Source organism: Ambystoma mexicanum, chromosome 12 (genome assembly GCF_040938575.1).
Source record: "Ambystoma mexicanum isolate Mex_15411 chromosome 12, UKY_AmexF1_1, whole genome shotgun sequence".
In the NCBI taxonomy this organism is placed as follows: domain Eukaryota; kingdom Metazoa; phylum Chordata; class Amphibia; order Caudata; family Ambystomatidae; genus Ambystoma; species Ambystoma mexicanum.
Genome location: NC_090936.1, coordinates 933591412 through 933617892, shown reverse-complemented (window position 1 = coordinate 933617892; position 26481 = coordinate 933591412). Strand labels below are relative to the sequence as shown.

At 44.8% G+C, this 26481-nt stretch overlaps 1 protein-coding gene across 2 annotated transcripts in view; it reads right to left on the bottom strand.

Annotated features, from left to right (window-relative positions):
• The window catches only part of LOC138514123 (protein NEDD1-like), a 1022049-nt gene that overhangs the window by 830899 nt on the left and 164669 nt on the right, over positions 1-26481 (bottom strand). For both annotated transcript variants that reach the window (XM_069629422.1, XM_069629421.1), the window contains exon 2: positions 13382-13525. In XM_069629422.1, the coding sequence (XP_069485523.1) occupies positions 13382-13517 (136 nt within the window). In that variant the 5' untranslated portion in view covers positions 13518-13525. The remainder of the gene's footprint in view (positions 1-13381; positions 13526-26481) is intronic.

Below are 26481 nucleotides of genomic sequence, written 5' to 3'. Positions count from 1 at the left end.
TTCGGCGCTATGTTTTGGTAGGTTAAGACATGAGTTAGTAAGGAGAGGAAGGAGGCGGGCGTCGTCCAACAAGTCAGCTATGTTGTCCACGGTGACAATGCGAGTGCGGCATGGGGGTCACGGTTAGAAGTAAGGAAAGGGCCCCCTTTTAGGAGTAAAGTGAGTTTAGGGGAGGAGCGGTCGCTCTGGTGGTTTTGTTAGCCCACCCAGCACGGTTTGGGGGGGCCTTATGGGCAACGACGTGGAGGGGATATGTAAATTTATGCTTGGTAAAGCGCTTTGGATTAAGGCGCTATATAAATATCACAACAGTATCATTATAAGGAGTTTTTGGCCAGCACTGCATGGGTAGTGGCAGGAGAATGCCGCCGTGTTACAGTATGTTCTTGTATTGGGCTGGAACGGTTCGCCGCGATGCGAATGGGTGGTACAGCAGGGTGTAAGTTGGAAGTGATGCACACACATGCTGGGAAGGAAAATACCTTATATTGGAAAGGAGGGTGCCTCCATGTTTGGGCTAATGGTAAGACCTAAGGGGCACAACGGTTTGGGCTGCAAGTTGCCATAAGACCAATGGGAGAGTGTGCCATCAGGGGTAGGGCAGGACGCATGAGGTAACTGGGATGCGACAAGAAGCAATTACGGGTGCCACGTGGAAATGATTTCAAAATGACACTAAGCACATTTGCAGGACTCTTTCCGTTATATGGGGGAACACCACGAGGTTGGTAATGGAGTTGGCGCAATGAGCTTCATGGCATGTCTCTGTTATGGTATGTGGGGTATTGCTGAAGGGCGCCGGAAACACTATGGCATTACTGTGCCATTGCATAGGGGTGCACCTCGAGGAGGGGTTAAAAATGGCACCATGAGCAGTATGGCGCATGTATATTGGGGGTGAATTGTGCTTGACTGGGGCAGGTCCGCTATCCCACTGCAGTATAGGGCCGCATGTGTAGCGGAGAACTCAGGGATTGTGGCGGTCAATGTTAAATTGGCGCGCTTAAAAGGGCGGCCAACCCCAACATGCTGATTTATGAGCGCTCAAGCCAGCAACCAAATTAGTCCACAGGGAAAGAGGGGATCTTACGGTCACCGAAGGGGTATTCAGGGAATTGAGAGCATGGGAAGCGTGCAAGTTTTGGAAGCAGGGCGGCGCAGAGCAACGATGGGTGTTTGGGTTCAGCAGCACCCTTGGATTCAGGGTTGGTTAAGGGATGGCCCTTCTCCCCCCTTGCTAGTTTCAGCCAGAGGGGCAAGTTCTCTTGATCCACGCATAGGGAAGGGGGCCCGTGGTTGGCCGACGTGGCGCAGGGGTTAAACTGGAATGCAGTTGAGTCATTTATTAAGGACATTCCTACATAGGTCGGCTTTCAGGTATCTGCCATGCATTGATTGAGGTGCTCTCTGTGAAATCGTCTTGGAAATTGAAGGAATTACGGCTGTACACATTTTCCGTTCGTTCACATGGGGTTTTTTGTTCCAGAACGCATAGAGGGAAGCATTGCTACGAATTTCTTCCAAAGGTAAAAGGTTGGCTTACAGACCAAACACTGCTGCGCACTATAGAGAAGGGTCTCAGATGGCACCCAAGGACCGACAAGCAGTGGCTCTACTCGTATGCCTAGGTTTCGGCAGAGGTTCCCAACAGAGAATGCCGGCAGGCCATTGACCAGGGGTTGGAGCTCAGTGGTAGAGCGCAAGAATCCATAATTTCGTTGGCTGGGTTAGTGATTGGATTCTTATAGGAATGCGAGTGAATGCGCATTCAGAGTAAGTGGGCTACAGGATGGCATGTGGTTTTTATTGGGGTCATTTTCTCGTGCAGCGCAAACATTCGAGAGGTGTGGTACAGGGCGTCCATTGGGCAGGGCATTGCCAGAAGTGTGGAGCTGAAATCAGTAGGGTTGCAACACCCCTCTCAGCACGTCCAGTTGGGAACGGAGGTGAAGGAGGATCTCAGGAGGTGGGACACCTTCTTGACGGAGTCCAATGGGGTGGCAATCTGGAGGGAGGACTGGGCGAGCAGGCAGTGGCATGAACTTTTTACCTATTCCTCTGTGTCCCTGGGTTTTGGCGCAATCCTGAGGGACCGGTGGTATGGCAAAGCATGGCCACTGGAATGGCACGGGGGGGATCACAAAGGACATTACCCTGTTGGAGAGGACAAGTCAGATGGTGGGGGTCGGGAGCAGCACCCCACCAGCCTAGTATCAGCTGCGGGGAGGCAGGCTGCTGGGTCTATGGCGGGAGAGCTTTGGCCGGCTGAAGGAAGGGAAAGGTCCCATCCGCAGATGATTAAGAACGGGGAAATGGGCCGGACATGACAATGGAATGGGGAACCTCCCATTTTAAAGTATCGGTTGACTATATCAAGAACAAAGCTCAAGCAACCCGTTAAGGAGTAGGGGTCAGGGGAATTGGGCCAACACGATAAGGAAGATGGAAAGGTAGAGCCTTCCTTTAAAGGAAAGGAAGGGATAAGAGTGTGAGAAGGGGCAATGTAGTTTTGGAAAATCAAGCAAAAGGAATTCAGCTCAACCTCACCCGCCAGGAATGGCGCGCTCTCCCAACAGGGTAATTCCTGCAAGGGCAGGCAGAGCAAGGTTAAATTGGTTGGGAGCTTGTGCTGAATAAAAGTGGTGAGGAGCCTATTGCGGGTGCAGTATGAGGAGCAAGTTGGAAAGGTGGCAGGGGCAGGAGTGTCCCGGAGCAGGCCCACCCTGGTTAGGGCAGAGCAGGACGGAAAGGTGGCAGGGGCAGGGAAGTGTCCCAGAGCAGGCCAGCCCTGGCTAAGGCGGAGAAAGGTGGCAGGGGCAGAAGTGTCCCAGAGCAGGCCCGCCCTGGTAAGGCGGAGCGAGATAGAAAGGTGGCGGGTGGCAGGGGCAGGAGTGTCCCGGAGCAGGCCCAACCTGGTTAAGGTGGAGCAAGATGGAAAGGTGGTAGGGGCAGAAGTGTCCCCGAGCAGGCATGGCCGGAAGACATCAAGAAATTGGGGAGATGGTCTTCAGGATGTTACAAACAATATATCAGGCTCGCAAAAATATCAGTTAACCATGCCGTTCCCTCCTTTTATCATTTCACAGCAGCACAAGGAAGGAGGAAACGTACCGTGTAGGTAGTGGGGCACTCATTCATCTAAAAGCCTAAGGCGAGCTGGACTCAGCAGCAGGAGGCGCTGACGGCCGGCGAGTTCAAGAGTGAGTGGCACGGGGTGCCAGGGATGAAGTGGGCTCAGCTAGAGGGGCAACGAGGGAAATTGCTGAGTAAGAGGCAGAAACCCGAGGTGTTGGTAATACACTTGGGAGTGATCGACCTGACCAGCCTGAGGAGGGGTGTCCGGCTGAGGGACATTACGAGCTCATTGCAGGAAATCGCAGCACAGTTGGGCGAAACTGAAATTGGATGGTCGGAAGGTATTCCCCGGGCGCAATGGAGGGGGGGAAGAGAGCCATGCAGCAGTTGAGAAGTCAAGGAGGAAGCTGAACGGGGCCGTTGCAAAATTCTGCAGGGGTTTCCATCAGATCAGGCATGGCTTGATTGATGGGAAAACACCCGAGTACTTCCTAACGGACGGAGTATACGTGTCCACGAAGGGAACGGAGCTCTTTTTCTGGGACATTTCTACCAAATTACTGGAATTGTGAGAAGGAGACAGGAAGGAGGGGAGTCACAGTGGGCGAGAACCCACTCAGTGGCGTGGCGGTCTTTGGGCAGCCAAGCACAAATGAGACTCCGGACGAGCCAGAAGGAAACGGAATGGGTCTTCGCTCTTCCGGACCAGCGCCTCTTGGGGGCCTAAACGGTGGGGGCGTCTGGTAGGGACAAATAAGGCTCAGCTTCCCCCAAAACAAACGGCGCTCTTCCCACCCAAGGACACCTGCACGGGCAGGATAGGAACAGGTACAATGGGTGGGGGAGTTGGGGGCATACTATACCAAGTATAGGGGGAAGCAAAGGAAATCCGGCAAGCAAGCGCCACACGTACAGAATGAAGTTCACAAATGTGTACAAATAATAATGTTGTCATGGAAATAAAACTGCGGCCAAGTTTGCCATTTTAAATTCTGTGTCATGCCAATTTGTGGGGATAAGGAGTAACGCATTGGGGTGCATGCGCAAAGAATAATTGGCAGTAAAGGCAAATGGACGGCTGCAGGGGTTATGCCTGTGCAAGATTTTAAAGAGAGCAGCGATGATTCTGGTAGATGATTTAAATCGGTTGTTACAATGAGTATCACATTGTCAAAGTCGTTTTCTTTCAAACGTGCGCGCAGGGGCTCAAAGGTCAGCCTGCAGTCACCCAAAGCGCGATCGAGGAATCTGCAGCAATTGAAGTGATTATTCCATTCAACAGTTCTTATAATCAGTTTCAGAAGATAGGATGTGTTTCTTGTGTCACACATGTAAGGGCTCAAAGGCTGTTAAACCCACGGTCACCCTTAGCGCAGTGAATGTGACAGATATTTCAAGCAACAGTTATTGCGTTAGGCTTCTGAAAGCGAAAAAAAACGTATTTTGCAGAGTCACAAGTGGCAAAGCTCAAAGGCCATCAGCCAATAGTAACCTCAGACGGAGTTGTGGAATCAGCAAGCTTGTAACGCTTACAACAATTGTGCGAGTGAAAATAAGTGTTACTGTAGAGGAGTCTCAACAAAAAAACAAAAAAAAGAGGAAATGTTTCCTTACGTCACGCACGATGAATTTGGGGGCGTAATATGGCCAACAGTCAATTCCGAGGAGTGCTCAACGACGTAGAATAGGATTACTACAAACTTGTATTTTGAGATTAAATCTGTGAAAGCTCTACTATTATGTGCACATATGTACGTTAATGTTTTGGCTCACCTTGCAAGAAGTTAGAAGAAACTTAGCAACGTGATGATTAAGGAGACTAGTAGAAAGCTTGTCCACCTGCTTCCACTGCCGAACACGGCAGAACACTTCTTTTTTTGCTAGGGAAGTGGCTTTTATGGTCCAGCCTCTTAAAGGCTTAAAGGCGCAAGCAACAGCTTCTTGAAGTCAAAGCAGAAATGAACAGGCAGGCACAGCAGAACACTTCTCAAAACACTTTGTCTTGATTCTATTAAGGCATTACAGACGCAGGCATTACTTTCCCACCCGGCGCATGCACTGTATATTGGCGTTGAATTAATCTGAATTTTCAAATAGGGCAATATAGTGCAGTGCATTCTCCCTCCCTGATAGTGTTTTTCTGGACTGCAGGACACAACCAGAAGACCAGTTCAGTGGCCAGGCTGATGAAGGAGGTTTCTGGCATGGCTGTGAATCTGATGTGTGGAAGGGACCGTGGTTCGTCCTGGTGGAATGTGACCGGGACTGTGTTGGTTGGAGTATGCCGTATTTTTGGGCAGTTAAGTAGTTGCAGTTTAGTGTCCGAAGAAGAAGAGGAGGAGCTAGAGACAGTATGTAGTCAAGAGGCTACAGATAGGAAATTACATGGACTACAAAAATGGACTAGAAGAAAGGGAAATGTATTTTTCAAAAGGAAAGAAAAAAGGAGAAAATGGAAGGCTGTTTGTTTTTTCTGTTTGAAGTGTTGAAACTGCTGAGGAGTAGATTAAAGAAGTTGAAGCATGATGCTTGCCTTCGCGTCTTTAATAGAATCAAGACTCCCTGCGCTACTAGCAGGAGCAATCTTCCTTATTTCTTTGTTAGCAAAAGTAACAATTCGCGTCACATCAATGCCACCAAAACATCTGCACTGTCATCTATCCCAAACCGGGCCTCCCTACCTTGGACTGACTTTCTCCCTCCCTCCCACCGAGGAGCTCACTGGCACACTTGCATCACTAAATCCAACCACATATAACAATCACAGCCTACCTCCAACAATAAAAAAAAACAAAAAAAAATGCGCTCATCGCACTCCTTCCTATTGTTAATATCTCCATCAATCAGGGCATTTTGACCTCCCCACTACTCCCTAAAACAAAACCATAACACTCACCTCATTATTTCCAGACTGTGCAACAGGCTCTCGTGAAAACACAATCATGGGTATTGGGGGATCAGAGGGGAAGTGAAACCCTCAACACCAGGCTCCCCTCAAAGCAGTCCATCACCCCATAGCCAATCTTTTCTCTTGTTCCAAAATAATTCAAGCACATCACCAGTCTCCGGCATGATATTCACTAGCTCCCCATCTCTGCCAGGTTCCTTTTAAAAATTCAGATAACAAGGGGGGGTCCTGGGAGACTCTCTGCCAGACACGAGTCCTGGTAACAAGAGCCTTACCCAGAGTCTTTAGCTCACTATCTTTCACAGAGGAGAAATATCCCAAACATATCAGTCTTTGTCCTGCCCTGGGGCAGTCCAGCACCAAAATGCTAGGCAATTCTCCTCTGAACAAGAGTACCAACAGCAACCCCAGACACGTGTTTCGGTCTGGTTGAACCAAGGCCGAAACATGTCTGGGGTTGCTTGTGTTTCCGTGCAGAGGGTACCTGGCCTAGCAGTTCGGGCTGGGCTGCCATCATTGGTGGCAGTACCTGACTGATTTGCATATGGCTGGACCCCTTTTGCAATGGCGCAGACAGGCTAAAAAATAGTGGCGTGGAAGGTTGCCCAGAGCAATACCAGTGGTTCAGATTAATTCCAAACCTTCCACCCATCACTTTTGTGCTTACTGTTTGTCTCACTATGTGAGAGAGGGTATGCCCAGACGTGGGTCCCTTGTTCGCTGCCCCATAGGGAACCAAGCTGCACCTCACCGAGGAGGCCCAACAAGGCCGAAACATGTCTGGGGTTGCTTTTGTTTCCGTGCAGAGGGGACCTGGCCTAGCAGTTCGGGCTGGGCTGCTACCATTGTTGGCAGTACCTGACTGATTTGCATATGGCTGGACCCCTTTTGCAATGGCGCAGACGGGCTAAAAAACGGCGGTGTGGAAGGTTGCCCAGAGCAATGCCAGTGGTTCAGATTAATTCCAAACCTTCCACCCATCACTTTTGTGCTTCCTTTTAAACATTGCCTGTTACCTACAACCACCTACTGGATGCCCACCTACACGGTTAGGTTATGGTAATGATTATTTGTAAAGCACCCAAACCTGAAAGCAAAAGAGCGCCGATGAACAGAAAGTAGCATGTGCTGAAACGGAGCCTGGTAGATATTGTCGAAAAATACAAGTTCTAACAAGTTCTAAAAGAAGCATTAAGAGAAACATGTACCAAAAGATTATGTTATAGTGAGAGTAGGACGATGAAGTACCTTATTGACAAAGAACTGTAAATACTCTAACACAAGGTGGATAAAGCATATAGAATCTTGCTAAAAAGAGGTATATATAACGTTTAAGCGGCCATTGGTAGAAAATGGATAGTGGCCAGTGTTAAAGAATCAACCCAGCTACCTCAAAATGCGAACCTAGTATTGCAAATTGAAGAATTAATGAAGAAGCTGTTTTCATGTGCAGAATAAAGGAGTACATTGGCCTGAAGTCAAGGAAACTATTTTGAGAGATGGGTTCAAGGCACAAGGGGAGTCGAATGAACAGACCATGTGCGCAAGACATATTTCTGCTAATATTATGAGAGCAAGGACATTTGCTGATGTCAAGTATTGGACAACCACGAAAGGAAAAAGTCTGTGTAAGATGGAGTGAGCAAGTCTCTAAAGGCCCGAGGGGGTAATGGCACCCTGTTCAATAAATTCAAATAGCAGTAATTGAGAGGCTGACATGGACAATCATCATGGTCTCCCAACGTGATGAAAAGCTCAAAACAAAGGCTATTCACTAGAGCTTCAAGCTAAGATAATGGTGTGATCACACTCCCTTGTTTGTCCTAGAATAGTGAGCAGACTACGAGGTCAACTACACATGATAGACCTTGGCTAAGGATCAGGTCAATGACATATGATGGACTAATTGAAAAAACAGAGAACAAGTTGACACAGCTTCAACACTTGGGTTTCTTTCTGTCCACGTGCTGCTAAGATGGGTCGAAAGTCCAAGATAGGTGTGCCAACCAATCAAAAGGCCTGCCACGCACTTTCATATACAATGTTGCAGTTATTAGCCTGCTTCCATATTAGCTGCTACAATCAGTATGTCAGGTACATAGAAGTAGCTCAGGGTGTGTCCTACAGACAAGGGGCAGCCAATGAGATATTAACACTTACATAATATAAGTATACATGTTCCCATAATCCAAACCCTCCCGGTGATAAATGCCACGTAGGTTGACATCATAAATGACATATGTAAAAGTATATAATCTCTGTGCAAGCAAACTTGGGTGTGAATATATCTAGCATCTATTTGATAGCTGTATTTCTCCCTGCTTTCTTTCATTGAGATTAAAGCAGTATTTTAGCATCTGCATTTGGTCTGTTGGATTATTTGGTCTGTGATAATTATTGGTAATCCCATCTAGCACAAAGAAGATGCTTCAAGGGGCTACTGCACAAAAGCTGGGCATCACCAGCATAACAATGAAATCACACATCCAGATCAGCAAGGTTGTGAAGTGGTTTACCATAAATATTAAAAAACAAGGGAGAAACAGCTGTACCCTGTAGAACACCAACTTGTTTGTCCACAAAAACTGTGGCAACATCTTCTGAGGTAAGACAATACAGACAGCCAGTTATAAAAAAGGCAAACCAACAGAGATCAGATTCAGACACCCTGGCCACAGAGTCGCTGAAGGAGAACATTGTGGTCAGGAGTGTTGAAAGCCGATAATAAATCTAACAGGATTAGCTTGTAAGTTTCATGTCTGTCCAAGTTCCAAAGGAGGAACTCCCTAATATTGGGAAAGAGAAGTTTTGGTACTGTGCAAGGGTCAGGAACCAGACAGATTAACAGCCCAGTTATTAAGTTTGATGAAGTCTTGAAGTTGAGAGAACCCCACCTTCTCCAAAATCTGCATATGGAGAGGGCAATTAGCAATGGGGCAGTAGTTAACAAGTAGATCTGGGTCCAAAGTTGACTTCTTGAGAAGAGGGGTGATCCAAGAATGTTTCGAAGCTAAAGGAATGTAACCAGATTCTAAGGAGGTGTTGATAACATTCACTAAAAATTGAAGAATGATCTCAAGATAGTCAAGGATCATAGACACTGGGCTGGGATTTCCTGGAGAATTAGTGGGACCCAGATGAGACAATTGAGCGAATGGAAATCGGAGGAGACTGGAGGAAAATTCAACTCAGGAGAAGACATCATTAGAACAAGGCTCTGAGGAGCTAAAGTAGGACTGTAGGAGGTGCCAGTTTGCTGGCAGATCTGGTGAACTTTGGAGTCAATAGAGTGTAAAACGGCTTGCAACCAGTGAGCACAAATTGTTGTGGACGTTTAAGCTTACATCTTAGTGACCACAGGATTCTAAAAATGGCTTTGAGAAATAACAGCCTGACTAATTGGAGTAGAAAATAAAGTTTTCTTGGCAATAGTCGTATATATTCCCTTCTAGTGGCAGTTAAAGTGATTACAGGTGCATTTATTTTTCCAATTAGGACAGTTTCCTTACAAGAGATTGAAAATGTATGTAGATCTGGGGTATACCAGGGTTGTCTAAATTACTCTTAGTGTTACTCTTGAGAGTCCTCAAAGCGGATAAGGTGTCTACTGTCTCATATAAAGTAGTATCAAAAATAAATTCAAATGGACAAAACCGGTCCTGATCTGGTGGAGGTGAGGCATAATCAAGGGATAACACAGGTAAAACGTTCTCAGGCTTTGTAAGGGAAGGCCAGTGCCGTTTCTTGGTGGTGGTGGTAGAGCAGTAGGGTAAACAAAGTGAATCTAAGATAGGTAGGGAAACGTTTATAATTCTGCGACAACACAAATGTTGACTAAAGAGTTTTTTTGTCAGAATCCAATCAAGCTGGTGGCCTTTAATACGAGTTGGACCTGTATTTAGGAAGGAAAAGTAGAGGTAATAAGTGAGGGTCAACACATTGATGGCTTGTTATCCACCCAGATATTAAAATCGGCTATAAATCAAACATTTATTGCAGGAGGAGGCTACAGAAAGTGAAATGTCACTAAATTGTTTCACAAGGTAAGACTTAGTGACATTGGGAAGATGATAAAGTAATACAATAGTCATTGTCTCCACTGGGGAATCATTTAATTTGCATTGTAAGAGTACACATGAAGGGAGGGGGGATAAGATGGATTGTCATAACTTAAGGGAATTATTAAAGATAATGGCCAACCTCCACCTATTTTGGTAGTTCTATGCATGGAGATAAATTAGAATAACCTGGTGGGGGCGAAGGGGGAGAGGGGCTGCCAGTTTGCCAGGACCAGTAGAGTCTGTAAACCAAGTTTCTGTCAAGAAAAGTATGGCATAATTTGAGTTAAAAATAAAATCAGATATGGTTGAATCATGGGCCGACCGCTGAATGAGCTTTGATTAAAAAAACAATTAAGGTGAGCTCCAGGAGATAATTCATCATGGGTGATAATTGGAGGAGCTCGAACTTTTAATAGCAAGAGAATTGAAGGGGGCAGAATTAATGGAGGGTTAGTAGGATCATCAACAAAGTGCAATAGGATTTCATCAAAAGTTCATTGAAATATGGATATGAATATTGCTGCAGCAATTTTAATTCAGACGCAGTGTAAACTTGTAAATGTTAGGCATGTGGCAATAGAGACAAATACTAAGCAGATATAAGAAATACACAAAAGAAAAATGGCGGTACCTGCAGATAGATTTGTTGAGGTCAGAGTCAAAGTGGAACAAACTAAAAATAAAACCAACAGTTCCCCGCTGATCCCCCTCCAACCCCCAACAGACCGGACAGGCTTCCAGTCATCGATTCACACGGATGCGGTTCCTATAAACCTTGCAGGCATGGAGCATGCACCAAAAGCAAAAGATGGGAAATGTAGTGCGGGAGGAGGGCAGAAACTTAATATGAATCGGGTAACAAGCTGCAGAAGAAAATCTTATCAAACTGGGTCAGCTCATTCAAACAGCCAACAACAGCAATTAATACAGTATATAAAGGATTAAAGCAACAATAAAAAATAAAACAATAAAAAGCAGCAGATCTAAGACATAGGAAACATCAAGGCAGTTAATATTGCTAAGTGACAACATAAGGTCTAGGAAACAACACTGCAGACAAACTTAGCACCTCAGGAGGTTCACAATTCTCTAGGAGCCAGTACATTTCTAGACTTGAAACTAAACTAGTCTGCAGGGCAAAGACCATGAAACAGTCCTTCTCCTGCTATGCTCCAGGATACTAGAACACAATCCCATGGCAATCGCAACTGCTGCAAGGCTCATGCAGTCCAGCAAAGAACTGAAAACTCTGCTATTCAGGGAGATTCTTTCACCACTCTGGATCCCTTGTAAACGACCCTCCTTTTCCTTGAACTCTTTTACAACATTATTTCGCTGTAAAGCTAGGTTTGTGTGCTATAAAATCACAAAACAAATTTTTTATGCCAATCTTTAACCCAAATTATTAGTTAAACTTTGGCCAGAGTACCTCTGGGCCAGACACATCCAGTGCAAAATGGCTACATACCGAATAGGGGGCACCATCATAATACCAACAGAGCATTACACAGAATTGAAATAGAGAAGGAAACTATTCTGTTAGAACAGTTGGCCTTAGATGCACATAAGGCTTTTGATCTAATGTACTACCGCCTAGTGCTAATGGAATGTGTATTTGGCCCAATATTACTGAGATGGACCAGGGCTGATTTTCCCATCTCCCAAAAAGGGCATTAAATTTAATGGGGATGCCACACATTCCATTTCGCTCAGTGGTACCACGCAAGGCTGCCCTCTTTCACCCCTGCTGTTGAAACTAGTTATGGAGCTGCTTGGCCAGTGGGTGTGAAATACTGGGAATATCAGTGGCCTAGACGTTGGGGGCTTTTTCCCACAAAATTTCAACTTGGGGCAATTCAAGGTCGTTTCTAGATTTGCCATTCATTTTGCCAGGTCCACGGGGCATAACATATCTGAGCTCACAGATAATAAAACACTGGCTACAAATTACCCTTGAGAAACACACTTTTAAATATTTAGAGATGAACCATTCAAGTTCTGTCAGCCTTCTCTACAAGGCTAATATTGCTCCCCTCTTCAAAAGAAATGAATAGAGACCAGGATATGTGGGCAAAGATAGAGGTACCTTGATTTGGTAGGATCCATGCCCTTTAAAACAAATGACTTAACCAAACTCCTTTATCATTTTCAAGCAAATCCAGTCCCTAGTGCTAAAGTGGAATTGTAGAACCTACTGGAGAAGGATTGTGGGTCTGCCGCAATATGTCCCCATTGAAATAATAAGGCTGGAATTGGGACTGTTATCTAGGTGTTCTATAGTGGTGTTAAAACTAGCACTATTCTATGCGAAAGCTATGACCATCTTCTGATTCCTTTCTCCATTCTGTTGGTAAGGAAATTGGAAATAAAAACTGTTCATTATATATGCAGCAAATCATTAATAATTCTGGAAACATTGAGTGGAAACTTAACTGGACTGGAACCTATTATATCATCAAATATTTGATCACTCGAAAAACAGAGGCATGGGCTTGGTGCAACGATTTTGAACATCTACGTTCCTTAAAGACCTATGGATTTGTAGCATATATGAATTACACTTTTAAGAAACCTCAGAACTGTGCAATTAGATGCCTGTCCAAGAATGTGAGGTTTATAATGCTCTCACGTATGAACCAATTGCTTGTATTAGACATTTTTGGCACAAGGCTCAAGATCCTTGAATCTGAAAGAACTTGTAGAATCTGTAGGCGTTCGCATCTTGAGAGGGCTGAACATCAATTAACAGAGTGCTACGAGTTGGGTTTGATTTATGTAACATCATTGGGCCTGTATGTGCATAATGTTGGCGCCATTATGGAAGAGGAGTTCTGGTTGCGTTGTCTGAATTCACACCTTAAAAACAAGCCCTTAGCACTTTATAGAATTTGGTTGATGGTGGCACAGTAATTACCAATTGAAATATCTCAATATAAAAACAGGCAATTCTCAACTGTGCTATATAAAAGTGCTAGTGGTGGTTGGGGGGGCATGTATGATAGTGCTCAAAGAAATTAATAAGACATGATCTAAAGTTAAACAGGCAACTTTTAGCTGTCCTATATAAAATTGCTAGCAGTGGTAAGGCCCCCTTCCAAGCCCCCCCCCCCCAATGTATGAAAGTGGTCAAAGCTATATTTTGCAATGAAACATTTTCCTTGACTACAATGACTTACACAATTTGATGCAAATAAAGCCAATAATTCTTCGTACTTGATCAAAGAAACTAACACAATTTTACAAACTTGTAATTACAATCTGTATACAAGCCAACAATAATTTTGTTAACGGATAGTTCAGGAAGCTGAAATGTAAAATTGTCCCACAAAAAGGATACTAGTCGGGCTCCAACAAAGAGAGGAAATCCCACTAAACGAAGTATGTGGATTGAACTGGTTCACCACAGTCAAAGTAGAATAGTCCCAGATCTTGATATCCTCTGCAGAAGAAGCAAAATAGGTGTTTTCCTGCATGACTGGACCTAGTGCAAAAAGATGTAAACATTTAAAACCACTCTAGCATACACACGTTATAATACCTTTGGGTAACAACTAGTATGAATATATGCAACAATTACCAGAATAGTTTAGGATTCCCAAAGTGGAAGAACATTGCTGTACTATCTGTTATATGATTAATCCAAGAGCATATAGTCCTATAGAACTTGAAGCAGAAGTAACAAATCCTCAGATGGTCCTCAATAAAATGTGTTTTTATATAAACCATGTAACCAAAGTGTTAAAACATTGTGTAAAGCTGTTATAAAAAGAAAAAGTGGTATTACAATTACTCAACTTAATGCTACTCAGTTTATAGAACTTGCAGAGGCATGGTCTGGTGCGCAGTGTAGTAGCATGGCCACCCGAGTGCCTCCTGTGGAAACAGGGAGAAACATGCATTAAAATAGCCTTTGTCAGACGCAGATGTAGCGGAAGTTCTGGTACCCCCACGGAGCCTGGTGCCAGATTTTCAGCCCGCGGGTGCAATGCCGACAGGACATATCTAACAGATGTTAAGGCATCATGAAATAGACACAGAAAACAGATTAAAAAATTTGATCTCAAAAACTTTATTAACTTCAGGATTAACTTGCCCTATACGAAGGTGGGATTTCCCTACCTAAAGAAATCTAAGGATAGTCTGTCAGTCTGCGTCAGGCAGTCCAAATCAACAGTCTGCGTCCAAAAACTATACTTGCCCTCACAATTAACTGCATACAATGGGTAGGAATGTCAGTATCAAAATTAATAGGTATCAGGGTTCCCTTCCCCAAGAGTTCAAATCTTCTAGCTTTTCAAAACACAATTCCTGGGGACACCACCTAGCTCTTTATCAATACGTTTTACTGTTTCTTGGCTTCAAAATCACATAAGAGGCTGTTACAAAACACAAGCTTCTTTCTGTATACTTTCATTGGCTTTTGCCATATAGGGGCCACTCTGTTTAGGCGCAGTTGTCAGACCACACATTACAGGGCAAACAACCAACCAATACCCCTGCTTGTCACCTTGTCATCAACAATTGTCCACTGCTTTCCTTTGACCGTGAAGCATGTCTCTTTCATCAGTGTCACACCCTTTTTAACACTTCACCGTGGCACAGTTGGCCACCATGAACTTGGTCACACTTTCTGTACTCTTTGGCTCTTGCCAATCCAGGTTTCCTACTTAACCTGCAGTTCCTTGAACTCTCTTTTTGGATCATACTTCGTTTCTCCTCACATACCCTTCTTGGTATTCTCTTGGATTTGCCAATACTTGTATTTCCAATAATGCATTCAGTGGTATCTGCTACATGCACCACCTTGTTTTCACTCTGTTCACAAGTGCTCATAACTTGCTTTTGCTTTGTGCGGCATTCAAAAGGGTTTACCATGTGTTAAATTCTTCGATATTCACAAGTACTTGTTTCAGCCTATAAAAAGTACTTCTATCAACGCTCAGTTCGTTCAATACTCAAAAGCCCTTGTTCCGGCATTCAAAAGTGCTTCCGACAACTTTGTTCATTCGATATTCAAAAGCCCTAGTTTCTCGTTCGCGGAGTGCCCCGGTATGAGTGGTTCCTTGTTTCCACTCACTGGTTGTATAGGGCAGCTCCCTTTGGCTTTGTTCCACTCCCCGCTCTGCTTTCTGGCTTCCAGACAGCTCTGCTCTTCCCCCGCGGAGACCACAGAGAGCACTGCTCACTCTCCTGGTGACTAGCGATGGTTGTAGTGCTTCAGCGCCTCACACCTTCTGCTGTGCACGCACGACCGGGAGGGCAGCAGGACTGCCAGACCCTCTTGCGGCCAGCCTTGGCCTCAGCGTCCCTCATGCCTGCTCGGCACGGCTCCCTGAATCCGTGCCTTCAGCTCCAGCTCGTGCTCCTGCCTTGGCTCTACTCCGTCTCGCGCAGCCAGCATTTATATACCCATCAGGATTGTTAAATGACCGCAGGTGTGGGTCATTCAGTCCAATTGTCCGACTATGGTAACACGCCTGGTTGATCTATCCGAAATCCTCCATAGCTCTCTTCTTCGTCTCAGAGTGGTGTTTGGGCCTGTCTGAATTAAAGTAAGTGTGCATAACTGTTGTTGCCTCCTCGTATTGGTACTGGACCGATACGTGTCTGAATGAACTATATAAGGCTGATATATGCTTATCTCACCCAAATGTGGGTGTGTCCTCTTAGTTGGCCCCTTCCTTACCCCAGTGTTGAAATTATGTTCCTGGGGAACATTTTGGAGGGGAGAAAAGGGAAAGGGCCGACAGTAGCCTACAAAGGCTTGAGGGATAGAGGGATCTTTTTGTGAAAAGGGAAAGAGGATACCATGTCTCCCCACTCCCCAAGTTCCCGCCACCCAGGTGATCCTCATTCGCATATCCACCCACAGGGTCAGGATCCCAAAGAGATGGCCTTTGTCTGGCCACCCTAGAGGAAGGTCCAGGAGGAAAAGAAGTGAGGACGCCCTCAGTTTCATCACACTGAGCCCTTGGCACTGCCTCCCTTCTGAGCTGTGCTTGGCCCGAAAAGCTTGAGGACCCTTCGGGTGTCGCTGCCAACTTTATAATGATTGCCTTCGAGTTAGCGGCATGGATGGGGAAAGCGCCCCGAGCCCGCTCCCTCTCACAGCTCGCCTCTGCTACCTTCCCTGCTGTGGCAGTCTCCTCTGTCCTGCAATCGGCCCCTCTAACCGGCTGGGACTGAGGAGGGGGAGCTTCTGTACTGGCCCTCTGTCTTCTAATGAAGCCTCACAACAACACACCTTGATCCCTAGAATCTCTCACCAAGTGCACAGACCCGCAGCTGGGGTTGTCCGAGTAATGAGAAGAATGAATCACTCTGCACTCCTAGTTTTTTTTAAAAAAACATGTATGCAATTTTTAGGTGCAGAGGAGAAGAAAATCAACACTGGCATATGGGTTGTAACCTGAACAAGAACAAAAAGTAGTTCCCAATTAGGGAACTCGCGTCCCCTGCACACTTTCAATGGCTGAGTATACAAGCCAAACAATCTCACATTTTTCATGTAAAATATTTCTAATTTACACAGTATTGTTTTTCAAAAATCATACCCAATTTCTTAATTTGTACACTTCACCGTTAGTTTGCAATATCATACAATTTAAGTATTATGCCCCAACGTGTTTCGAGATAGTTCTCTTCTTCAGGGGCGAATTATCTTTTCAGAATTAATCTATAGAGAAAGTCAAACATAAATTTCAATTATAATTGTATATAAATATCATTACAATAATTCATTATAGCTTCAGATTTCTATATTCTGCATGTTACAATTCTTTTGCAAAAAGTTATTAGAAGATTTTTGTTTCAAATTATAGTATCAAATTATAGTTTCAAAAGACCCCTATCTTGGACCTTGTGGTCTGTACAATAATCATCATTTACACAATCTAATCCCAGATGTGAATCTAATTTTTAAAAAAAACAAAAAAGTATACATTTTACATGTTTGCATATTCACCATATTGACTTTAACACCTTTTTTGTCTTATTAACCCTTTATGTCTGTGTATAGATATTCTAAACAATGTTGATTATTGTATCAGATTGTTATGCTTGATCCAAAATGGCGCGGGTGCGCAATGCATTCTGGGAGTGCTCGGAGCCATGTTGGATATTTACTTCATACCGCAGTGAAACGCTGCACACATTTTGCTGAGTGTTAGATTCACAGTGCTGAGACAAACATGCTTTCCAAACCTGGTATGCGGTCAAGGCCATTTCTGCTGGGAAAGCTAACGTTGTTATGGCTTGCTACTGTTCTCCGTGGAGCGTGTTTTTAGAGAAGGGAGGCACTGCGCTTCTTGGGGGGAAGCTCTCGATTGACCCAGCTGGCAACAGACGGCTGTTCCTCAACTGCACAAGTGCAATTTCCAGAATGTTCGAGAATTAACTCCCCTTTGTGGAGTGTGTACATATGCGGAAACCCGGAGGTGGTCAGGTGAGACTTCAGCCGGAGAATAAGGACGCTTACGTCCAGCCTTCCTGTGAGCTGTGGTGTTCTCGGCCTGGCTGTTCCCAGGGTCTTCCAGCCGCTTCTGGACGAGATGAGGAATCCTGTTACGCTCACTGTGATGCATTTCCTTTTGACTTCTCTACTTCTTCTGTGATCTATGTCTATATTATTTTTGTGAGTTATTTCTATTTACTTTTAAGCTTTGAATAAATAGCCGTAAAGAGCCAATTTATCTTCTAAGAGTGCGTGGCTGAGTTATTGTGTCTGTTTATGGTTCAAAGTATTTGCTCTATAATTGCATTGGTGATTTATGGTTGTTTCATGCACTTTTCGGGAGAGCAATACATAGATACATCAATCACTAACCTTTAACTCCTATTTTATCTAGTAAACCAGTTGTTCTTGATAGATGATAGTTTTGCCTTTTTGCAGTAATTCGGTATGTCTAGGTCAGTTCTAGTGTGTATCCAATGTTCCTTTCTTAAACTAAATAGGTTGAAGATTCCTACCCGGCAATAATAGACAAGGTAAGTGTAAGGTCCTTTGATAAGAACGTGTGCACTAAGCATAAGGAATAAGAAACATGTTTATAAATCTTACCCATGTGGGCTAAGAAGCTATCTCACTCAAAATATTATGGCTCTTCTTAAGGTTAGAAGTTACCGATCATCTTTGGGGGGTTTGGTCTGGTGTTTGTGTGTGTCTCTTATATTGGATGTTTTTTAATTATTGTATTTTGCTCTTTTATTGTCGACATTAATTAAAAACAAAATCTAAGTATGTCGGAGGGGTACTTGAATGGGATGTTTGAATATTGATATGCAATTCAGTTAATTAATTTTGAATTGTTTATTTGATTGTTCATTTCTGTATTGTTCTACTGTCTAATTTATGGTTGACGTACTAATAAAAAGAGGTTTAAAAAAAACAAAATAATTTTTAAAAAAAAGAAGGTACCAATCATACCAGAGTCTGTTCTTAGGGCTGTTCCATGTTGGTATATCTATAGGATTGTAAGTTAGGGCATTCTTTTACTATACAAGTAATGTCTACGTTCTTCAAGAGTATTACAAAAATAGTTGTCCTACTATGGATGTAGATATCTTCTGGTAAGCGGTAGGATCATGGCTCTGTTACCAGATTCTTTAGTAAGATTAAGTAGTCCGATGACTATACACAGAGATCTGTGAAAGAATACATATAATTGTTCTTTTTAGACCAATTTCTGAAGTCTAAATGATGGAAAATTATTGTAGTGATGAAACATTAAAAAAAGAAGCCTGCAAAAGCCTAAAGTCTGAGGTTAGATTGCTAAGTATACTTACTTTTAGTTCAGCTGTGCGCGGGACGACTGCCAACAAAACCAGATGTGATGTGGCAGAGTAAGATGGCTGCTTAAATCGCGGCAATTTCTAGTGACGTCATCACGTAAAAACATGCATGATGTCACGATTGTAAATAAATCTTCCTGTATTTACTTAGAATTAAAACATATTTTTTCTAAAACCGAGATATATGCCAGAGGCAAGTCATGTCACTCTAGGAAGATATATAGAGATTGTTGCCCCATATTTGTAAAGATATAATATGGCAAATTCAGATGGCCGTAAAAGCTGCCGCGATTCTAATGTCATCACGTGGAAACGTGCATGACCTCACAATATGACGTTCTAAGAAGCGATGAGAAAATATATTGCAAATATTGCCCCATGCCTATAAAGATGTAATGTGGCCTCAAAAACTGGCGTTATTTCTAGTGACGTCGTCACGTTTGCAACGTGCATGACATCATGATGGTAGAGTCTTTCTAGGTTTACTTTAGGAAAACTGATTCTGTCAATCAGAGAATTCCTTTATATCTAAATCGGTAATATATACCATAGATAAATAATCATTGCGTTGTTAAGTAGGGCTCTAAAGACATGTCTAGAGAACGTATTTTGTTATGATTGGAGTTCATATGCCTGTGTTATGACTAGTATATGCCTGTGTTATGACTAGTATATGGTCTGTTGCTCACATTTGTACAATCCCATTAATTTTTAAAGCAGGCTTCCAAGACCTATTCTAGTGAAAATCTAGATCGCAGTAGTTTGGAAAAAACCAAGATACTCCTACACTTAATCATCATACTTTTCATGTTAGTCAGGATGTTATCTGTTTCCTTTAGACAAGTTCACATTCTTTTGTCATCTAATAGAGTTATCATTCAACATTATTTTTCATAAAACTCCTCAATGTGTATGTAGTTCTAAAAAGAATATTTTTTTTAAAGGGGTTTGGACATTAAGATTAGGGTTAAGCTACACCATTTCAAAATGATTTTAAAAAAATAAAAGTAATGGGTTACCATTCCATTATTTAACATCCTAATGTACTGTACGGTCAATTTATCGTGCGTCTGTGGAGCAATTTAGAGAAATGGGCCTAGATAGAATTCCTCATTCAGGCCGTGGGGTGTCATTGCATCCAATCTATGGATCCAGCACAGTTCCCTCTGTGATAATCTTTTTGCTAGGTCTCCTCCTCTTGGTAGGGGGTGGATCATTTCCAATACAAACCCACCGCAGCTGCGATATGTTATGTCCATTTTCTTTAAAGTGTCTGAACACTACTGATTTGGTGTTACATGTCCTTGTATTGGATTTTTGTTCCATCCACCGTTCTTTAGCTCTACTAGTGATCTTCCCAACATAGTATTTGCCACATCGGCATCGAAGCGCATATACCATGTTTTTACTTTCACATGTTGAACAATCCCTTAATGGTATTTTTTTACTGTTTTTCCGATGCTTGATGTAATCTCCTTTGATGAGGTTCGCACAGTGTTGACAATTGAGGCATGCATGGGTGCCCCGTTTCTGTTTTTTCAGGATGCCCCGAGTTAGTTTTTTGTTTTTCTGCTCTGATCAGGTTGTCTTTGAAGTTCCTGCCCCTCTTGTACGCTAACATTGGAGATTCTGGAAATAGTCTATGTAGGTTAGGATCTGACTTGATAAGGTCCCAATTCTTGTTTATGATCCTTTTAATTTAGAAACTCTGGCTTGAGAGTTTCAGGGTGTGGATTAGTCTTGTATTCTCTTTCCTAGGTTTCTCTTCCAAGAGGCTGTCTCTTGTCAAGGATTCCGTCCATCCGATAGCTTTGTCAATAATTTCTTCTGGGAAGCCTCTTGATGCAAATCTTTTTTTCATATCTTCATATTCATTTTGCAAATGTGTTACATCAGATGTAATTCTCTTCAGTCACAATAGCTGACTGTAAGGTATGGTGTCCTTCAAATGTGATGGATGAAAGCTTCTAAAATGCAATGTATTGTTTGTTTCTGTAGGCTTTCTATAAACGTTGGTAATGAATTCAGTTCCGGTTATCTCGACATTAACAGCCAAGAAATGGATTTTGGGTTTGCCCATTTCTAACTCTGGCCCTGTGTCTGCTAATGACGCCTCACAACAACACTCCTTGATCCCTAGAAGCTCTCACCAAGTGCACAGACCCGCAGCTGGGGGTTGCCAGAGTAGTGGCCACCATTGCTGGCTCATGCGAGTTCTGTTCAATGCAAGTGCGGAGGAACCTCTGCCACCTGCACCGACACACTGGGGATGGAGAGACCGCTTTACGCCGCCTGGTGACAGGGCCCCCTTTATTGCTCACTAACTGAAGGACAAGGTGGGAGGCCTGGGGGCAGAGCTCTCTCCCAATCTGCCATCCGGGACCCGCTGCTGGCGAAGGGTCCCAGGCGAAGGGTCCCGGCTGCCTCAGAGCAGCCATCCATTGCCAGCCAAGAGTACTGCTTTAAGCGCATCCACCTGGCCAGCATGGGGCTCAGTCTGGAGGCTTCCAAGGAGTGGGACTACCATCCAGCAGATGCACACCTGCATCACCGCCCAGATTTACTTTGGTGAGCTCATCCTAAACACGCACCAAGAGGGGAGATCCCGCCACCAATGTAACAGGACACTGGAACACATCATACATTCTGTGGAGGGCTGGGGAGGGAAGACCCTTCCCAAGAAAGCAAACCCAATGGCCCACTTGGTACAGTCAGCAGTTTCTGGGCCTCGCAGCCCTCTAATTGTTAAATTTAAAATTGCTGCTGTTATATTGAATGTACTCCCTTCCCCAAAGCTCCTCGTTATAACATATGTTGATTGCCACACTCACAGCCACGTCAATCTTTCTTCTGCACCGACGGAGATCAGCATCTGTTCTCTGGGTCTCCACGTAGTGCGTCACCTGACTCTCCTGACCTGTATTTGTGTGTTGGGAAGGCAGACAGCTTGTGCTTGTTCATGCTGCGGATGGGCTGTGGCCACTTTCAGGTCAAAATCTGTGAAATTGCTGCTTCTGTAATCCTCCCACGTGTACCGTTGCTCAAGTTGTCCCCTGGGCATATATCTGGCCTGCAGGCTTTCTCCCTATGCCCATTGGTGCCAGAAGCGATGCTATTTTAGGCAATTTGTTCCGTCTTTTGTTTAATGCTAGGTCCTTAGTGACACACTCACTTAACTGCCATGATCTCCTCTCTGACCACTCTCCTGATGTGGCCTGTATTACGGAGACCTAGCTAGCTGATCATTCTAGCCCTATGGTAGCCCAAGCTCTTTTAGCTAGCTAGAACATTATTCATAGGGACCAGGCTTCCGTGCAACCCGGGGGCAGTGCTGCTCCGGTTCACAAATCAACTGTCTGCTGGTGTAATACCATTAGAGCATGAATTCAAAAAGGAAGCACTGCTGGTGCGTCTCTCAGTTAAGGCCTTCGTTTCTGTCTACGTCTTGATTGTGTATAGGCATCCTCTCCACAAGGCTACCTTCTGTGACACCTTTCTTGAGCTCACAACTCAGCTCCAACTTAATTATTCGGGGTTGGGGATAGTGAGTACATTTCAATGTAAGGATGAATAAATATGACTATCCTGCCACTGTCAATTTTTTCTCTGCATTTTCGGAACTTGTTGCTGGCCAAAACCATCAAAAGGGGAATACTGTGGACCTGATCTTTTCATCTCTCAGGCTGGTGACTGTGTACCCGGCATAGGAGCTGGAATGGTCAGATCATTTTCTGATTCCGTTCACAATTGAGGTGGATATGGAGGCTATAGTTTATAAACCTCGGAGTTCCCTTTGCCAAGTTCAAGACAGTTTCACGACACCTTGGAGTGCCCTTCCCCTAGTTCAAGCAGGTGCTTTGTACTTAATCTGTCAGAGTTCAAGTTCAGTTCCAGATCAACTTTATACTGATTTGGTTTTCTTACCAGTTCATCAGTTGCTTTCCCTTGGTTTGCTTGAGCAACCTCCTTGACTTCTCACAGTGGGGGCTCCCTGGTCTAGGTGCTGTTGTCGGACCATACGGTCCACCCCTACAGGTCATGCAACCAGGTACGCTAGGTTTTCCTGGTAAGCCTCTTGGCTTTGCCACAATGTGTCACAACTCCTTTGCTAGTCTTTGGCCTTGCAACACTGCATTGTTTCGTATATTTCCCTTTATGGCAATTTTGTTTCTTCACCACTTTGTTCTTGTGTCCACTTTCAATTTCCCCATCTCTGCTTTCTTTCGTGGTTCATACACTTTTATATTTGTCTTTTAAATGTGACTATGGAGAACGTCACTCCTTCCGGACCAAATTATCTATTAATCTCAAGCGCATTTACATCCGCCACACGCTTGTATGATATTAGACATCATAACATCGCTAGCTGGCCCGAAAAAACGTTTCAGTGACAGATACCTACCCGTTGGCCAATTCTCAAATAAGCGCAGAACTACTGTCACATCCCATACTGTATTATACTCCGCTCTGGTGGCACTTTATACCTAGCCCCTCTGATAAGCCTCACTACCACTGGATTCTCCCCCGCTGGGACTCCTTCAATTGGTAGGTGCCAAGCAGAAATCGCTGATCTGTATACGCCTATGGTACGAAACGCTCTCCCATCCTGCAACAACTATGCTAAGAAATTCAGAATCGCCACTACAGGTGCTGAAATGGGATGAAGATTTCTCCCTTTACACCAGTGCGTCCATTTGGCCCAAGTCACGTCGTAGCTCCTCCTAGTGGATGGAGCTCAGGACTCTGCAATAGGCTCTGCAGCCTGCTTCGAAATGCCTGGCAGCGCACAGGATTTCCTGATATTCTGCATGCAATGAGTGTGAGTCCCATTCACTCACTCTCAGAGGATGACGCAACCCAACTCGGTCCATGAGCAGTCCGTCTCCTTCCAGAAAAAACAATGGAACATCTGCTGCTAGCTCCATTAGCGTCAGGAACCACACACGAGATTTGCACAGTGGTACTACTAAAATTAACTACACTCTCTCCCTCCGACACTTCGCTAGAACTCTGCTCAGCATCACTAAGGGGGGAAAATGCTTAGTGCAGATCTCCTGTCCATTTCTGTGGAAAAGCATCTGTGCCTTGTGATTCCGGATCTAACCTCCAGCTGAAGTAGCTGTCGGTCTGGGCATTGAGCCTGGATGCAAAGAGGTCTATGTGTACCTGACCCCACCTCCCATTCAGGGTCTGAAATACTGTTTGATCCAGTCTCCACTCACTGGAGTCAGTCAAGTATCGTGAGTTCCAGTTGGCCGACTGGAGGCAGAAGTGCCAAAAATCTTTCGCTAGCTCTGCCAGCAACTTGGACTTCGTTCCTCCTAGGTGATTTATGTAACGGACTGCTTAGATATTGTCAATTTTCAGCAGAATGCACAAACTCCCTTTTCCTCTTGTGAATGCCTCGATAGAAAACGATCCTGCTAGCAGTTCCAGGAAATTCATGTACTTATGTGCAGGCGAAGCTCCTCTTTGCTCCGTTTTCCTCCTCTCTCTAGGTTTCCGCATCTTGCTCCCCATCCTACTCGGCTGGCGTCCGACTCTTACTAGATCTGGTCGGTCTCCAAAGATGGCACACCCATTCCAGGCTTCCATATTCTTCAACCACCATTCTAGTTCCGTGATGTACTCCTGATCTAAAGGCACTACCTGATGATACTTTGAGCCTTTCTGCAAGTGCTTTAACTTTATCCTTTGTAGTGCTCGATAATGTGAAGGGCCTGGGAATATGGACTGAATAGAGGGGCTGCTAATAGCCCCACTATCCTCGCTAGAACTCTGAGAAATCAGCCGCTTGCTCAAGCAGGCTCTGCTCTCCCTTTTGATATCTCTTATCTTCCGGGCAGGTACCTCTAGCATTGCTTTCCTGGTGTCTAGGACAAATCCCAGGAAATCTAGTCCCTGTGCTGGCGTGGTGTCTGACTTCTCCACATTCACCAGAAATCCCAGTGATACTAGTAGTTCCTGCACCCATGCTGTCTGGTAAATTAGTGCATCCCGGGCCTCCGCTAGGAGTAACAGGTCATCTAGATATATAATCCCGATACCCTCCTCTCGAATCGCTGCTGCTACTGGCTTCATCAGCTTGGTTAAAGCCCAGGGAGCTGACAAGCCCGAAGCCAGAGCTGTTTGTTCAAGTGAAATGCTAGGAACATCCTGTAATCCTCTTACACTGGTACAGTTAGGTAGGTGTCTTTCAGGTCTAGCCTCGTCAGCCAGTCTCCTTCGCTAGGGGATCTCTGAGATGATGGATACCCTCCATCTTGAAATGGTGATATATGATCCAGCTGTTTTGTTCTTTTAAATTTAAAACAGGCTGAACTTTCTCCTTCCTGTGAACTAGAAACATATTGCTCACAAACCTGGGGGTGCTGTGCACTTCTCTTTGGCGCCTTTCTGCACCAATTGGTTTAGTTTGCAATCTAAGCCTTGTTGCTCCTCTAGTGCTAGATGCTGCCGGAGCGGCCTGCCTCGCTGTACAGGTGGTTGGATAAACTCCGAATGCAGACCTCTGGCGGTTTGCAAGATCCAAGCATTGCTGGAAAGAGTGTGCCAATTTCCCCAGAACATTCCCGTTCTCCCCCCTACCGGAAGATACTCCGTTTCCCTCACCTGGTGTAAAGCCTTGTCCACAACCAGTTCCTCTTCCTCTGTGCTCTCTAGAGAAACGTCCCCAAGCCAGGAAGAAGTTGTCTTGCTGTTTATTTTCCCAGTATTGGGATCTGGAATTAGGGGGCCTTCTTCCTCCTTGAAAGCGACCGGCCGCAGGACCCCTGAAGCGGCCGGTCCCGGGAAAAACTCTATTTGGAAACAACTTTCAAATGGAGGCTTGCGCTTTTTCCAGCAAAGTGTAGGTGCTGATGGACCGGCCCATCTCCTTTCCAAAGGTCTCTCCGAAGAGGAGTCTCAGCGCCACTTCTCCGGCCTCATAAGATGCAAGGTCGCTCAGCTTCGGATCTATTTTGAGCAGTAGGCCTCTTCTCTCTGTAGAGATGGCACAGTTTATGTTGCCTAGAAGGCAGACCAATCTTTGAGCCCACCTCGCAAGTACGTCCGAGTCTACTTCTTCCCCTGTATCCTTCACTCTTTCCGCCAGGTCCATTATTTCCGCGAGAGGTCCTGCTTAATCTAGCATCTTCTCTTGACAGCTTCTCCACCAACTACAATTCCTTTACGCAGATCTTTACTCGTCTTAGACACAAAGGTCAACATGTTAGGATCTAGCTCAGGGGTCTCTGCCACCTTTACTGGAAGTTCTGGGCGTGGGCATTCTGCGCGCAGGCGTTGCCTCACCTCTTTGTCAAGAGCCTGCCGTAATCTTATTGTCATATATTGAGCGACTCTGGGGGAGGGCTGCCAATCTGAGGACCTCGGGTTCCGGATACTGTCTGGGTCAAACATGTCCACTGTGTCCTCCTGCTTCTCCTCTAGATATTTCTCTTTGGAGGTTCTCTTCCCTCTGCTGTGTTTCTCCCATTCCTCCTCTACTTCTTCCTCTCCTTCTTGAGAGGACAAGTCTCCTATCGGCTCCTCTTCCGTGCCCAAGTCATCTTCTCCTGTATCATCTTCCCCAGGAGCGGGGGTTGTGAGGCTTGGCACTGCCCGACGTTGCAAGAAAGCTTCTTTAAGCTTACCGAATGCATCGCC